We start from the raw sequence: 17824 nt of genomic DNA, 5'->3' as shown, positions 1-17824 counted from the left end.
TATTCTCCATCCCTGATTCTATCTTGTCCCTTGGCAATGATCACCAGCTACTTTGTGGAATGAAGCTAACCTTAGTCTAAGAGGAGATTGAGAGGACATAATATATGATCAATCTTTTAACATGCCCCATCTTCCACCTATGAGCTTTAGTTCACATGGCAACTTGATATTTCCTTATTTCTAAGTAAGTGAACATAAACTTTCAGACAATACACAAATATTTATTACTTTTGTTTTTAATCACCTGCTTACTGACTTTAAATGAGTTCTTCCTCTTAGTATTTCACTTGTAAAGCTTTCATATACTATTTTTAACCTTAGAGATCCTATGGTCTTTTTTACTTTACTTTTTTATTGTATTCAACAATTTTCTATTTTACTGGAAGTAAAACTAGCTGAATCTCCTTATTTCCTCCTTACGCATTAGATCTTAGAGTATTAGCACAATTCCATATGTATTTAATATATATATTTTGAAATTAGAGGTCAAGTCAGTTGCACTGTTTTAAAAATCCTCTTTTATTCTACATTTCACTTGAGGATTCCATTTTTTATATCAGATTTTAATATGTATCTCATCTTTGAATGTGTTTTCTTTCAACAAAGTCCATTTAGAATTTTTCTTTGAATTTATGCAATATCTTTTACCTTGCTAAGGATATTAACGTCATTTTGTTTATTATTTATCTTTATGTTTTATTCTTTATTCTTTATGTTAGAGACTCACTGCAAGCCACAGGTGCTTAGTTAAGGATGAAAAACCACTTTAGGGTGATGTAGTGGTTCCTTTTTTTTTAAATCCATGATATGTGCCTTTAGATGTAGTTGTTATAATACAATAATTGAGACTATGAACTGATAGCCTATTTACCCATGTTTCCCTCCTGCTTTTGCCAGGAAGAAGCCACATGAATTTAGGTGAACTATTAACTGCTCTGTGTTTTCATTTTCTAATTTTAGAATGGGGACAAAAATATCTACCACCTAATAGAAATCTTATAAGACTTAAATGATTTAATATGTATAAATAATTTATAATAATATTTGGCACATGCTGAACTCTATATGTGTTAACTGCTATTATTACCTTTTTTGTTGTTATTGTTTTATTAATATTATTATTGTCTCTTTAGAGAAGTTCAATTTTGCTTAAAAATATCTTCCTGGAGGAATTCAAAGGTCAAAGACAGACAAGAGGGCTGACTGATCTCAACATTGGTTATAGATTCCAACATGTTCCTTCTGGTTTCAGTGTGGCTTGCCTAGATCAACTCATCCAGTGTACTCTTGTTTACTTCCCACATAATAAAACCTCTTGGCCTTTGCTTGGGTGGGATGGAGCAGTCACAAAGATAGTTGTTTTTAAGACAGTTTTCCAATATATTCTACTTTTGTTAGACCTTTAATCATTCTGGCTTTGAGAGGGATATAGAAATGCTAATCTCAGAAACTTTTGCAGGGGAAAAGGGGGCCTTAAAGGTTGATTAGCTCAATTGCAATTCATCTATCTGCATTCCTCCTTCCAAAATTTTGTTTCTGCTGCATTTCATCTGATTCTCTTTTGCCTTGTAGTTTCACGCCATAGGAGAGAATATGTGTTCAAAGATGATATTCAACCTTCCATCTTTACCAGATTACTTGGTGTTTTTTAAGAAAAATAAAACACAAGCACTGGGTAGTATTAAGCTCTTTTTAACAAATAGAGTAAAAAAATGCCTTACTACTGCATAGTGTTTTTACATGTAGTGTCTTATTTAATCCTCACAAAAACCTTAGAAGTTTGGTAGATATTTGACTACCATGTAAACTAAAATTAAAAGAGATTAGTTAGTTTGCATAAGAACATATTTTTTTAACAAGAGATAAAGAATTAGTGATCATTCGGACTTGGACCTACATTATTCAGAATTTATCTATATATTAGTTAAGTATAGGTAATCAATTTTTCATGTGTGGCCATATTTATAGAGAAAAGTACATAGTAAACTTCATATTCACCCTAAGTGTTTTGTTCAGATACTTTCTTCATATACTGTATAAGCAATCTTAGCTGCTTTAAACTTAAGTGTTTCAGTGAAATTCATGTTGTTCAAGCCTTTTGTTTTTAAACTAGTGATGACCATACTATCTTCACTACTGAAAATGATAAAAGTAATAAAATTTCCAGGTGACCCTAAAGACTAGTTTTGTATTTTAACTTTCTATAAAAATAGTTTGAATTTAAAGGCATCACATACCAACACATACATACATGCAATCTACAAAGACTTTAATCTTATCTCCCATATCTGGCCACACAGTGTTGTGTTTTATAGCCATAATTGATAGATGACTGTGCTCAGCTGGAAATTGTAGTCAAAGAATGCCAGCCAACCTAGCAAGCAAGCCATATAAAATGTGAGTGAGCAGCAGATAGTCAATATTTCTAAATTAAAATATTTGGGTGTTTATTATGAGAAACAAAACAATTTGGGTAACTTTTCTATCAAAACTTATTATCCCATATAAGTATACTAGGAATAGGTTTATTTTCTGTAGACAGGAAAGATGATTAAAGCTGTACAAAAATCATAGACAATAGATTCAAGAAAATCAGAAGTATATTAAGAGATATTTAAGTAAAAATGGAAGATAGGAAGTTATTAATAAGGACCTATTGTATAGCACAGGGAACTCAATACTCTGTAATGGCCTGTATGGAAAAAGAATCTAAAAGAGAGTGTATATATATATATATATATAAACTGTAGCCTGGCAGGTCCATGGCGCTGCAAAAGAGTCAGATACAACTTATCGACTAAACAACAACAAAGATGTTACATTTTAAATTGTCAAATAATGAACATGCAATTTTGATACATGAATTTTTAGTATTACATCCATGGGATTGTGTTTATTATCAGTCACAGATTCACTAAATCAAAAACTGTGTCCATTTTATTTTTTACATAAAATCTCTTTAATCTGAAGGTGAGCTCTGATTTTGATTTTATTTTGTATTTTGACCTCACTTAATCCAAAACATTAGGAGAAAATATTTTTTACCTTTGAAAGGACATGAACTTGTTGTAGCTAGCCTCATTATGTTCCTAATTTGGATAGCAAGATGTATCTTTGCAAAACCTCACTATTGGTCATAATTATTCCAGTAAGAATATTACCATAGTCTTAACTATTCCTTTCATTTCCCATTTCTACTCCAAACATTTGACTATTTTCCTTAAAAACAACTGACATACCGCAATTTGTTGCCCAAATTTGTTATCATGCCAATCTCATTCTGGGTACTCTAGCTGCCTTCTTTCAAGGACTGGCCTTTCAGCATGTTTTAATGTTCATTGGAGAGCAGAGGGTAACATTTTTATTGCTTCTTAGCTCTAAAGCTATACTTGTTTTTATAAAGCACATAATGCACCATTAGGTATTTCCCCAACTCCAAATTAATTTTTTCTTTCCATGTTTTCATTGAAATAGTGCCATAATTTTTAAAAATATTATTCTGTACTAACTTTTAGTGGAAGGAATAATATCACGTTTATGTCCTGGAACATGTAGGACTAAATACATGCTTAAACTGCAAAAGACTGTATACCTATTTATTGGAAAATAGTTTCAACGTTTTATGGCAGAACAACCAATGAGGTGAAAATCCTCCTTGTGTTTATAATTGGAATATTATGTTTTGTGTTGGTATAAGAATGAAACTAAGGTAAGGGTTTCACAAATTAGCTTTCCATAAGCAGATGCTAACCTTCTTCCTGTTTATGTTTTACCAGTGCCTTCTGAACAAAACCCATTCCTTTCCTTTAGCAATAAGTCGTACTGAAGCCCTACTGAGAATTTCCAGCTGGATATAAAAACTCTTCTATTTTCTTGGTCCAGGAATCCTTAGTTAGTAAGACCTGGATGATTGATTTCCTGTTGTCCTGAGGCAGGTTAAAAGAAGTTCTATGGTGTCCAGATTGTGTCTCAGCAGAAATGTAGTCATCTTACTTGTAATATCCTTATTTGTAACAAATTCCTCTCGTCTCTACAACTTATATTTGTATGTGTCCTTGGGGGGATAATGTAACATCTGTCTTATAGTCAACAACTGAATTCAGGGGGAAAAAAATCTCTTACACTTTTATAGTGTCAATCGGTGTCCAGTGTCTGCATTTTCCAAATTTGATGTTATAGTAATGTTGAAAGATAAAATTGTACATATGAGATACGCATGTGAGATACAAACACAAAAATCCCTTATTAGTCTGTTTTATTCTTTCTTTTTTATTGCCTCCTATGATTTACTAGTTGTGATCTTTTGAATCTTAGGGCATTTTTTATATGTTTGCTAAATAAATCTGCTCCATGCCTGGAAATACGATGAAGAATTGCTCTGAGAAATGTTTCTTCGCAGATTTTGATTTTTTGTTGTTGTTGTTTAGTATCACTGTTACTAATAATACAATTATACAGTATTATGAGCAAACTAAATATAGTTAATTTCATCAAAATATTGTAGGGTCACATGGAAACTAAGGAATATTTTTCTTATGTATCCTGTTTTTCCCCAGAAATCAAAAATCTCCACATATGACAAAATGTGGGCCTTTATGAGTAGCAGGAGGCAGTCTGTGCTCGTCAAAAGTAATGAAGAAGGAATCCAGAGAGTCCTCACCTCTGATTATGCTTTCCTAATGGAGTCAACAACCATCGAGTTTGTCACCCAGCGGAACTGTAACCTGACACAGATTGGTGGCCTCATAGACTCCAAAGGTTATGGCGTTGGCACCCCCATGGGTAGGTTTCATGTCAGTGGCTTGTTCTTTGTTCATTAATCCTAGTTGCTGTGAGAAGGGAGAAAAAACAGTGCCTCCATATGCTGTTAGAAATTTTGCTTCAAACAAATGTATCTTGCTATATTCTGTGACTGTATAAAAACAGGAAAATAGTTGGACATCTGCTTCTAAAGGAATAAGTTACAAAAGAAAAAATGATTTCTACTAAAATGGTCAGTAGACAGTTTTACTATATCAGAGTTGAAAAACTCCACAACACCCCCCGTAAAGGACCTTTTCTTTAATCTTACACTTAAAAAAAGTTCGATGAATAAAATAAATTTTTTGGAACTTTATTTTTTTGGATTAGTGGTGTATGAATATAGTATTTGATTTTGCTGACTAAAAGAATGAGCTGCAAATGGTTACTGTGAATAATCATTTTATTTAAGAGAAATATGTTTTATTTGAGAGTACTGGCAGATGATTTACCAGTAAAATACATAGAATAATTTACACTAGGAATGATTCTATTTAACATTCTTTCTTCTATATGATAAAATTAATTTCAATAACAATCATGGAATGAAATAATAATAATTGCCGGAAAAGACAATGAAAAGTTACATTTATTGAGCTTAGTATTTATGTATAATATATGGATATGTATATATTTATATGATAAGTTAATGAATGAATAAATGCATAATATTAGAGTACATACATACATGCTGTGGGCATAAAAATGGCTCCCCCCAAATGTCCCTGGTTTAATCCCCCAAACATATGAATATGTTACCTTTATTGCTAAAAAGGACCTTGCAGATGTGATTAAGTTAAGGATCTTAAAATGGGGAAATCTTCCTGGATTAACCACGTCAGTCAGTCACTCAGTAGTGTCCAACTCTTTGCGACCCCATGAATTGCAGCACGCCAGGCCTCCCTGTCCATCACCAACTCCCGCAGTTCACCCAAACTCATGTCCATGGAGTCGGTAATGACATCCAGCCATCTCATCCTCTGTCGTCCCCTTCTCCTCCTGCCCCCAATCCCTCCCAGCATCAGAGTCTTTTCCAATGAGTCAACTCATCACATGAGGTGGCCAAAGTATTGGAGTTTCAGCTTTAGCATCAGTCCCTCCGAAGAACACCCAGGACTGATCTCCTTTAGGATGGACTGGTTGGATTTCCTTGCAGTCAAAGGGACTCTCAAGAGTCTTCTCCAGCACCACAGTTCAAAAGCATCAATTGTTCGGCGCTCAGCTTTCTTCACACTCCAACTTTCACATCCATAGATTAACCACATGAGTCCAATGTAATTGAAAGAGTCCATATAAGGAGGCACAGGTGTCAGAGTCACAATTAAGAAGATACCACAACAGAAGTAGTGAGAAAATGAATGTGCATATGCTAGTCCACCTGGGCTGCTGAAACAAAATACCAGAGACCGAGTGCTTGAAAAACAGTAGTGAACAATGACACTATAATAGTTTTGAAACTTCTGCAAATTTTTCAACAACTGGGTCAAAATTGATTTTCATGTAACTGCATTTAATAAATGGTATAGCCATATTTCTCAATGTATCCTCATTCATAATTTTATTGCTTTTAATTTTGAAAAGTTTCTTTCAAATCAACAAAGATGTATACTATAATTAGAAAGTAAGGCACAGATTCATAAAAAATTCCATTTCATGATAAATTTAGAAATTGCAATACTATCCATGTCTTTGTTTCTTTGGGATCATTTCTAACAACTTTCAAAAATCTAGCAAGTCCGAAAATTTTCCACCATAATAACTTCAAAAAGTTTATTCAGATTCATTATAGCTGAAAATAGTTTGAACTGGCTCTGAGAGAATTTTGAGATATTCACTCCTGTAACATTGCATAGCATTTATATGGTAGACTAAAAATAATGATTCCACAGTCACTGTTGAAATAAAGAAAGCAAAACAAAACAAAACTAGAAAGAATCTGCCTGCAGTGTGGGAGACCTGGGTTTGATCTCTGAGTTGGGAAGATCCCCTGGAGAAGGGAAAGTCTACTCACTCCAGTATTCTGGCCTGGAGAATTCCATGGATGGTATAGTCCATGAGGTCACAAAGAGTTGGACAGGACTGAGTGACTCATTTTCACTTTTAAGCTGTATAATGAGGATTCTCCAGTTTAGTTGCCAAGTGGAGTACAATGTTTATTAAAGAATAAAAAATAAATATTTGCTAATTCAAAGTTCAATAAGTAGGATTGTTAAAACTCGATAATAAGTGTTTAGAACTCAGGTGAACAAAAGATATTTTACAGGGAGGGATGTTTTTTAATTGACATGTTTTGACTTGCCAGTGTGTGGTGATAGTTGTTGCTACTGTTGTTTTAAAATTCTCTGCACAAAATGAACCTCCTTTACTGCTCACACTGGGAACAGACCATCCAAAGCTTTGCCATTATTTTGCCAAAGTATTTATCATTTGTTGTGATCTTGGACAAGTGACATGAAATTTACATTTTCTGAATTTCTCTTTTTTAATTAGTAAAATTAGAGAGTTAGACTAGGAAAACCTAAGGTCTATTTAATGCTAAATATGGTGTTTCAGATAATATGCTTGACAGATTCCTAAAATTTGATTTAAAGTGGGCAGGAAACTATTATGTGAAGCAATATGGTTTGCTGATGTCTCAGAACAAATTTTAAAAATCAAACACCTTAAACACGTATGAAGAATGGAAGCAGTGATTGATAGGTTCCTATTGCTTCACAGTTTCGTTTGGAAAGAACTGAAGAAAATAAATTCATTTTGTTTCTGAAAGGAGTGAGATTCCTGCATATCCATACCTTCCCCTTTGGTTTACATTATGTGGAGGAGGAGAGAGATTTTGGCCTTTTAGTTGTTGTAAGCCTATACAAGTTTATTGCCTGCACTCCATGGACTTTCAATTATTTGTTGAGCAAATGAACTCTACATCTAAAAATATGATGGTGCAGCAAGATTTATAAACAGAGAAAACAAATAATTTTTGGAGCTAATAATCAGTGTAGCATCTTACATTATTCAATGTGATGACCTCATTGAACAAGAGTGATTCAGGGTAGTGAGAATTAAATAAGATTTGGGGAGGATATATAAGGATTTTGGAGTATGCGTGCTAAATCCTCTCAGTTGGGTCTGACTGTGACCCTGTGGACTGTAGCTCACTAGGCTTTTCTGTCCATGGAATTTTCCAGGCAAGAATACTGGAATGGGTTGCCATGCCCTCTTCCAGGGGATCCTCCTGGATCTTCCCAACCCAGGAATTCAACCACATCTCCTACACTGCAGGCAAAGTCTTCAAGGCTGAGCCACTGGGGAGGCCCTCTGTGGAGTATGGGGCCTAGGGCATCTCACTTTGGTTCCTGTCCTCATCACTGTACAGGCGCCTGGGGTAACTCTAACTGTTGGAGGCCATCCTGTTAACTTGCTTCTCTTTGGAGTATAGCACAGATATTTTTCATGAATGTTAGTTACATAATAACACTCATAATTTCAAATTATTAAAATAAAGAAATTTGACTTATATTTAATATAAAACCTTAAGCTTGAGAGTTTTTTGTTTACTTGCTTGTTTGAGTTGTAAATACAATGTACCAGTGTACCAAGACTGTCTCTATCATATTGTTCTGCTTTGAGGACATGCTTGCTACAAATCAGGGGCTTCCCTGGTGGCTCAGAGGGTAAAGCATCTGCCTGCAATGTGGGAGACCTGGGTTCGATCCCTGGGTCCAGAAGATCCCCTAGAGAAGGAAATGACAACCCACTCCAGTATTCTTGCCAGGAGAATCCCATGGATGGAGGAACCTGGTAGGCTACAGTCAACGGGGTCCAAAGAGTCAGACACGACTGAGCGACTTCACTTTCACTTTCACTTGCTACAAATCAAAGTGAGTAAAAGTTGCTCAGTCGTGTCCAACTCTTTGTAACACCATAGACTGTCCATGGAATTCTTTAGGCCAGAATACTGGAGTGGGTAGCCTTTCCCTTCTCCAAGGGATCTTCCCAACCCAGGGATCTAACCGAGGTCTCCCACATTGCAGGTGGATTCTTTACCAGCTGAGCCACAAGGGAAGCCCAATCAATCAAAATAGTATATAATTCTCAAAAACTCACTGGGATATTTCGGATGTGAAAGCTATTTTAAAAAGGAAAGATAATAGTTGAATCAGTTCTAGGGAAGCTACCTGTTATAGTTTATGGGACCTATACAAAGAGCAGATTTTTTATTCCTACCCTTGACAGTATTTACTATAAAATATTGACTTATAAGAAAAATATAAAACAATTTAAAATAATAATATATATACTTTAGTTTTAATGTAACTTTCTAAATTAACAAAAATACACAACATTTGGAATTTCTATTTCTTCTCATTCTAACCTTATAGATAAATTGAGAGAACAAAACAAATTAAGCTATAAGCCTTAGGATATAGTCTTTTTTTTTTTCTTTTATCTACTCAGCTCAGCTGATCAGATCAACTTTTGCCCTTTTGAAAAAGCTTAGTTATTGCAAAAAAATAGTCACTGATATTTGCAAGGTCACTTGCACGAGAAACTTATAGAAATCAAGTTGGATTATATATCTATGTGGAATCATCTTTGTAGTGTAGTTAGTGTGGTGTAATAATGTAATATATTAGTGTTTTAAATAGAGAATTTTTAAAAATTAGAAGCTAGCACATGATAAATTTCTTTTATAAGGACCTTCTTGGAATTTTAATATAAAGTTATCAGTATATATTTATACAAATTCAAAATATCTAATAATACTTTGAAATAGCAAAATTATAGACTAGGAAGAACATTTCACCATATTTTTATTTTCACTGCCAAAAAATATTGAATTTAAATTTATTAAAATGTCTATTAATATATTCAACATACACTTTATTTTTAGCCTAATTCTGAATAAGATAACTACACTTAAAGGAATAAATATTCAAATCAGTCACCTGCAGGTATTACAATATACTTTTTGTTTCTCTTGTTCAGATAACTTGTTTTCTTCTGTTTGACTTGATAATATTAAATTTTTAACTTAGTAAATTTTATTTTATTAATTCAAGCATAGCACAAAATTAAATGATTTTGAGTCTCCAATACATTATGAGTCTTATTAACTCATATAAATTCATCAAAGTAGTATAATCTAGAAAGAGGCATTTCACACTTTAACCCCTCAAATGCTTCTGAGGGAAAAAAAAATCAGCCAGTAATTTATGATTTTTTATGTCATAGCACTGCCAAAAATATAATTTCATGAATTATTACTTAAGTCATTAATAAATGAAATGACATGCAACTCTAGTACTTGAATGAGATTCTGACATACCATAAACTTTCAACCAACATTATAACCTGAATATCTCAACTCATTAATTAACATTTCCCTTTTATATAATCTAGTTCAAGAATAGTGAAAAAAAAAAAAAAAAAAAATAGTGATGATTTTTTGATAACTTGTATTTACTTAATTTTAAAATTTTGTTTAATTATAAGGAATAAATTTTTAAAACTAATGTTTTTAGGTGTGAAAAATAAAAGGGTATTTGAATTTCTTTTCCCAGCAAAAGTTAAGGAGATACTCTATTCAAAGCAAAGCAATGCAGGCCGTTTCTGGAAATTTAGATCGATACCAGAAATTCCTCAGGATTTTGAGTCTATACCTGCAGGAGCCATAAACTGAAATGAAAATTCTATTTTTATTAATATTGTAAATGTGATCAAAGAGGAACTCCCTTTCCCTTGCTTTTACTGTTACTCAGATTTTTAGTTACTGTCATAGAGGCATGTGTGGTTAAGTGCAGGAGGTTAAACAGAAATACTATGTTTCTTCTGAACTGAGTATTGAGAAATATTTCAAAACTCATGCGTATTTTCTGTTTTTTCCCCCAAAAGTCCATGTGTCCTTTGAGCCTGCTGGGCCTCCTATGATTCATCTAGGGCCCTGCTGTGACCATTCATCACTCTGAGTGTGATGATTACCGCCCAAAGCATGTTGTAGACTCACTGAATGACTCAGATAGAAGCTATTTAATTAGGGAAGCTCTGTTTACACAAAATACCTTAGTGGAGCAATCAACAATGATTCGAAGGTAAATGCTAAATAAGCATAAGCTGGCTTAATTAAGCTCATGGTGACATTAAATGCCTTTCATAGTTTTTCAGAATGCAGTGGTGCTATTTTAATGTGATATTTATGGTATGGTAGATTTTTGAAGTTTTGGTGTTATTATAATAAGTTAACTGAAATTCCTTTTCATCCATTCAAATTAAAACAACAAAAACTGGATGCGGGGTGGGGGTTAAAGCAAAAAACAAATCACAGCAGTTTTCATTAAGGAATACTAAAATGTGTGTGAGGGGTTGCAGTCTTGCTTGTTAATTCAGCATAGGTTATAATCTATGTAGTTGAATGGGGAGCATTTCTACTTAATGGCATTTTCAGCTGCCTTGTCTCCCTTCTGACCACCCATACTAAAAGCCTTCTTGGCTTCTGTCTTTGGAATTTTGAGTGCATAGTGCACTTTGAGGACTAGGCAGACTCAGCAGTTGTGAGCTGGTAGGAAAGCAGCAATCTAGAGAAATCCATTAGAGCCAGTTGGTGTTATTTTGCTTTGCTGTGTTCAGTTTGATAGAAATATTGTAAAGTGTCTGTAGGGTCCCATTAAAACTGTTTCTATCTTTAAAAGTAAGCTAGTGGTAGAGTTCATCCATTTATTGGTGCCTCATCAGTAAATAATATATGGGAAATACTAGTCAACTGAAAAGGGGATGCAGGAAATACTGTTTATGTGCCTATCATCCACAATGCTAAAATTTTCTGTAACCTTATGTATCCCTACTTAACTTGTGGGGTTACATCAATAGTAAGTTTAAATAGTCAATGTATAATTATTTCTGTGAACTAAATCCACATTAAATTACTCATATCATAGAAAACTACTGCTATCATAGAAAACTACTGGTATGTAATATATGAAGAACTTAATAGGCAATATAGAGACAAAGTAAAGATGAATGCAAAGATACTGGCTTTATAAATGTCTCTTATTTTTTATATATGTCTTTAATACTAGGGTTAAATTTAAAGACAATTTTATCAGACACAAAATTGTTATATACATTTTATTTCTATTAAATTTTCTATGTAAATGTATTTACATTTTATTTCTATTTACACAAAATTATTTGCATCTTATTTCTATTATATATTTATTTCTTTCATATGCAATTATAAATAAGATACATTCTTACTTCACAATTGGAATTTAATATTACCTTTGTAAACTATTTTCTAACATATTTTGTATTAACAAATATAAAATAGCTATCGCTCTATTAATAATTCTTAAGTTACTTTTATCTCATTATAATGTCCTTCCACATAATCAGCCTAAAGTCACAATAGGTTGTATCGTGGACTCTTTATGGTAGAAGGATATCACTTTGACATGTGAACAATGTAAAATTTCTTTCTTGTATTTTCTAATGTTAAATGCATGAGATTTCACTGCTTCTTTATTTCTTGTTATTTGACTAAGTGAGAGATTGGGATCAGTACTAAAAAGAGGCATGTTGTTTGTTTAAGGCAGATGCCCATTTTATAAAAATAGAAATCAGTATGAGAAGCATGTTTTTCCCCTGTTTTGCTCACCATCCAATTCTAGAATTCCCAATTCATCATATAATAAGTACTGTAATATTCATCATAGATGCATAAAATTGCTGGTCTTTAGTTCTTCAGCTTTACTAAAATGAATGAATACATTTGTCTTCATTAGTTGAACATAATGCACAAAAATTGATGCAAATTATTCATCTTTCTGCAGGTCAAACCTTCCATTAAAATGCATTCTATTTTTTCATTGCACAAGCAGCATAATTTTAATGTTGGTGAAGTGATTTTGCAAGTCTCAATCGAGATCTAATAATTTTCAGAGCCTAAATTAAACAAACAAACAAACAAAAAGCCAAAATACACCTGTATTTTCCTGCCATATTTTCTAAAGCCTAGATTTCATGTCACTGAAAACAGATGAGTCTTTGTAAGCTATGCGTGCTCCATAGACATTATCAACAAACTCTGAAAGCTAGAATCTAGGAAGTTTCCAGAGGGAATTTGATGAATTGTGAGCACCAATGTAAGCAGCCTTCATTAATATTGTAAATGTTGACCACATGGTCCCTAAACAATAAATACATGGATAATTCTCATGAAAACAGAGTTTGTCCTGATAGATTTTATATGCAAACATTAGACCATGAATTTATTTTGTTGGTGCCTTGTGGTGATTACTCCAAGGCCATGGATTCAAATTACATTATAGATTAGTTAGCCTGATTGACTGTGCCAGACTGTCATCCTTTGGTTAGCATGACTAAGTAAGATCAATGAATCACTGGTATTAAGGAAAAGAAAAAAAGTCAAAGCACAGAAGTAAAATGTATAAGCACTAAATTCCAAAGATGAGTACCTTGCATGTGTTGCCCTACCATTGTAGACATGACTTAACACAAATCTTTGTTCCACCTAAGTGTCCCAGGAGTCATAGGTGAAGTCACTAAGCCTCTCTGAGACTCAACATGGGTAGAATCATGTTTATATTATTGGATTAGATAATTTGATTTGATGATTGCAGTGAATATCTGTGTTAGCTAACTGAATTCATCCAAAGAAAAATTAAGATAACTTTTGTTATGACAAGAGGAGGGTTTGCAGTTTGGAGTGAGGTCCCACCAAAGTAGGCTGTTACTCTTTCACAGAAACTAGGAGATGGGACATTAGATTCCTTATGATTATATTTCCCCCCCAATCCCCTTCCCCCCAAAAAAAGACAGGCCCCAAGTCCTTGAGGAAGACATTCCTTAAAACTGAAAAGTGGCTTATTTAGCTCCTGAAAAGATTTATATACATTTTGAAGCTATAGGGAAAGAAAAACTTATAAAACACAATCTTCCAAGCCAAGTGCTCTAGAAAAGGGGGAAATAAGGTCTTGTCCTTTATTTTCAACATGGAGAATTAAGGTGCTTATATTTTTAAACTTATTTGTCCTTGCATGATATGAGTTCAATTCATTTAGTTCAAATTTAGACACACACAAACATGTGGAAATTAGACATGTCAGTGATCAATGCAAAGAAATAGAGGAAAACAACAGAATGGGAAAGACTAGAGATCTCTTCAAGAAAATCAGGGATACCAAGGGAACATTTCATGCAAAGATGGGCTCGATAAAGGACAGAAATGATATGGACCTAACAGAAGCAGAAGATATTAAGAAGAGGTGGCAAGAATACACAGAAGAACTGTAGAAAAAAATCTTCATGACCAAGATAATCATGATAGTGTGATCACTCACCTAGAGCCAGACATCCTGGAATGTGAACTCAAGTGAGCCTTAGAAAGCATCACTATGAACAAAGCTAGTGGCGGTGATGGAATTCCAGTTGAGCTACTTCAAATCCTGAAAGATAATGCTGTGGAAGTGCTTCACTCAGTATGCCAGCAAATTTGGAAAACTCAGCAGTGGCCACAGGATTGGAAAAGGTCAGTTTTCATTCCAATCCCAAAGAAAGGCAATGCCAAAGAATGCTCAAACTACCGCACAATTGCACTCATTTTACACGCTAGTAAAGTAATGCTCAAAATTCTCCAAGCCAGGCTTCAACAGTACGTGAACTGTGAACTTCCAGATGTTCAAACTGGTGTTAGAAAAGGCAGAGGAACCTGAGATCAAATTGCCAACATCTGCTGGATCATTGAAAAAGCAAGAGAGTTCCAGAAAAACATCTATTTCTGCCTTATTGACTATGCCAAAGCCTTTGACTGTGTGGTCACAATAAACTGTGAAAAATTCTGAAAGAGATGGGAATACCAGACCTGACCTGCTTCTTGAGAAACATATATGCAGGTCAGGTAGCAACAGTTAGAACAGGACATGGAACAACAGACTGGTTCCAAATAGGAAAAGGAGTATGTCAAGACTATATATTGTCACCCTGCTTATTTAACTTCTATGCAGAGTACATCATGAGAAATACTGGGCTAGAAGAAACACAAGCTGGAATCAAGATTACTGGGAGAAATATCAAAAACCTCAGATATGCAGATGACACCACCCTTATGGCAGAAAGTGAAGAGGAACTAAAAAGCCTCTTGATGAAAGTGAAAGAGGAGAGTAAAAAAGTTGGCTTAAAGCTCAACATTCAGAAAACGAAGATCATGGCATCTGGTCCCATCACTTCATGGGAAATAGATGGGGAAACAGTGTCAGACTTTATTTTTTTGGGCTCCAAAATCACTGCAGATGGAGATTGCAGCCATGAAATTAAAAGATGCTTACTCCTTGGAAGGGAAGTTATGACCAACCTAGATAGCATATTCAAAACCAGAGACATTACTTTGCCAACAAAGGTCTGTCTAGTCAAGGGTATGGTTTTTCCTGTGGTCATGTATGGATGTGAGAGTTGGACTGTGAAGAAAGCTGAGTGCCGAAGAATTGATGCTTTTGAACTGTGGTGTTGGAGAAGACTCTTGAGAGTCCCTTGGACTGCAAGGAGATCCAACCAGTCCATTCTAAAGGAGATCAGCCCTGGGATTTCTTTGGAAGGAATGATGCTAAGGCTGAAACTCCAGTACTTTGGACACCTCATGTGAAGAGTTGACTGACTGGAAAAGACTCTGATGCTGGGAGGGATTGGGGGCAGGAGGAGAAGGGGACGACGGAGGATGAGATGGCTGGATGGCATCACCAACCAGATGGATGTAAGTTTGAGTGAACTCCGGGAGCTGGTGGTGGACAGGGAGGCCTGGCGTGCTGCGATTCATGGGGTCGCAAACAATCGGAGAGGACTGAGTGGCTGAACTGAACTGATCTAAATGAGCAGTATAATTTTTTTTTTTCTTAACATTTCCTGAGTATTTAGTAAACAGAATCCAGGTTGTATTCAGAGAGGATTACCTCTGAAGATATGTTTGTTTCCTTCTAATTTTGTCAATGTATAAGAAATTTTATCATTCTTCAACCAGTTTGGATCTGTAATATACTGTACATAAAATATAAATATAGATCATCCCTTTTCTTAAGGAGATAGACTTAAAAAATTAGATAGAAATTTAGATAGGAAAACAAATTTAACATCAAATAGGGGGAATGCAATATTGAACATCAACTAGTAGTCTGTTATTTAATGCAGGGAATCAGAGTGGTAGAGGTTGGGGAGAACCAAAAGTTGGCAAAATTGAAAAACTGACTTGAGCTCTCCCTTAGAGCCAGGGTCTGCAACCTCCAGGATCTAATGTAGGATGATTGAGGTAGAACTGATGTAATAATAATAGAAAAGTACACAAAAAGTGTTATGTGCTTGTGTCATCCCAAAACCATCCCCCATGCCCCAGTCCATGGAAAAATTGTCTTCCACAAAACAGGCCCCTGGTATCACAAAAATGGGGGACCCATTGCTAAATGACAGGTATTTTACTCTCCTGAAAAAATTATTCTCTCCCAGTTTGGGGGTTCTTGAAGATTAAATAGGATGATGATTTTATTTCAGATTGTCCAGCTATTATAATACATTCATCAAAGTTTAATATTGAACTTGGAACAAAAACATCGTAGTGAGGAAAGTATTCCTGACCTTATGACTCTTATCACTATTCAAATGATTATCATGCAGATGAAAAAATTGTTAGGAAGACAGGGTTTCTAGAATGAAACTATTTCTGTTTTCATAGTTTACGTCAGAGTTTCATGATTTAATATGTAGCAATGTGACTACAAATCTACTTCACCAGTCACTTTTAACTAATATGTATGAAATAGGTCAGAACAAGTGATAATAGTTTACTTTTTCATTATGTGCTGATAACATTTGCCTTTCTTATTCTTTTTTTCACACAAGTCAAAGAATATTCAGAATAGTAATAAAAGGCAACTGGGTAGAATATCTACTCTACAATTTGAAGGTTTTTATTGATACATTTTGGAGTAGGAAATGGCAACCCAACCAGTGTTCTTGCCAGGAAAATACCATGGACAGAACAGCCTGGTTGATGGCAGTCCACAGCATCACGAAGAGTCGGACGTATTGCGAGACAGCATGCATGTGCATTGATACATTTTGTGTGCCTCATATACTCATCTCCTCTGTGATCTTAGATGCTTAAATATTCTCCTGAGGATTCTACAAATATTCCTTTAAGTAGAATCCTTTCCCATAGAGGTCTTAAAACTTTGAATTTTGAGGTCTACAACAGAGGAAAAAAAAAAACAAACAATCTCTATCCAATTTAAGCCAGTTATAGAATTTGAATATAGGTATTTAGCTTAATTACTTTTTAAAATTTTATCTTAAATATATATATATTTGATGATCCTTGGTGGTATATCCACATTTCTACATTGATAGAAGCATTTATATTTGGTTCCATTCCACCATGAACCCAATATCTTGAACTAGTTCTCTGTATCTAGAAAAATGAACAAAAGAAGTTTGGGGTGCTTTCATTATTATTTGCCATTTTCATATATACCCTTCTAAACCAGGAATGCATATAGAAAGGAAATAGAGGAAAAATAGGTGAAAGGCAGCCAAAGAGAAAGAAGAGTTATTGTCCCTATGATCTTCAAAATAATGCAACCCTTTTTGCATACAAAGTCAGCGGACTAACATAGTTCAATATGTCACATGTTTCTATAATATGGTGTTCATTATAATCATTCTCATAGTTGCAAAGGTTATTTAATACATGTGTTTTGTGTTACAGTAAAAACTCAACTGGGGCAGGATTCATGTTACATTGTTCATCCCTATATGACTAGCACCTGTGTATGTATATGTAATGATTAGAATCTATCACCTGTGTTGGTACATGTAATAATTAATAATAAAAAATATTCATACATGGCTGTCAAACCTGGGTCTCCCACATGGCAGGAAAATTCTTTACAGTCTGAGGCATCAGGGAAGCCCCCATATAATTATTCAATAGGAAAAGATATATAGCAAAACATTAGAATACCACATACCA

At 34.3% G+C, this 17824-nt stretch overlaps 1 protein-coding gene across 11 annotated transcripts in view; it reads left to right on the top strand.

Annotated features, from left to right (window-relative positions):
* Positions 1–17824, top strand: part of GRIK2 (glutamate ionotropic receptor kainate type subunit 2) — a 753908-nt gene that overhangs the window by 707720 nt on the left and 28364 nt on the right. For all 11 annotated transcript variants that reach the window (XM_055535376.1, XM_055535384.1, XM_055535379.1 and 8 more), the window contains one exon: positions 4557–4782. In XM_055535376.1, the coding sequence (XP_055391351.1) occupies positions 4557–4782 (226 nt within the window). The remainder of the gene's footprint in view (positions 1–4556; positions 4783–17824) is intronic.

This window comes from Bubalus kerabau, chromosome 9 (genome assembly GCF_029407905.1).
Source record: "Bubalus kerabau isolate K-KA32 ecotype Philippines breed swamp buffalo chromosome 9, PCC_UOA_SB_1v2, whole genome shotgun sequence".
NCBI lineage: Eukaryota > Metazoa > Chordata > Mammalia > Artiodactyla > Bovidae > Bubalus > Bubalus kerabau.
This window is presented reverse-complemented; position numbering and strand designations above follow the sequence as displayed.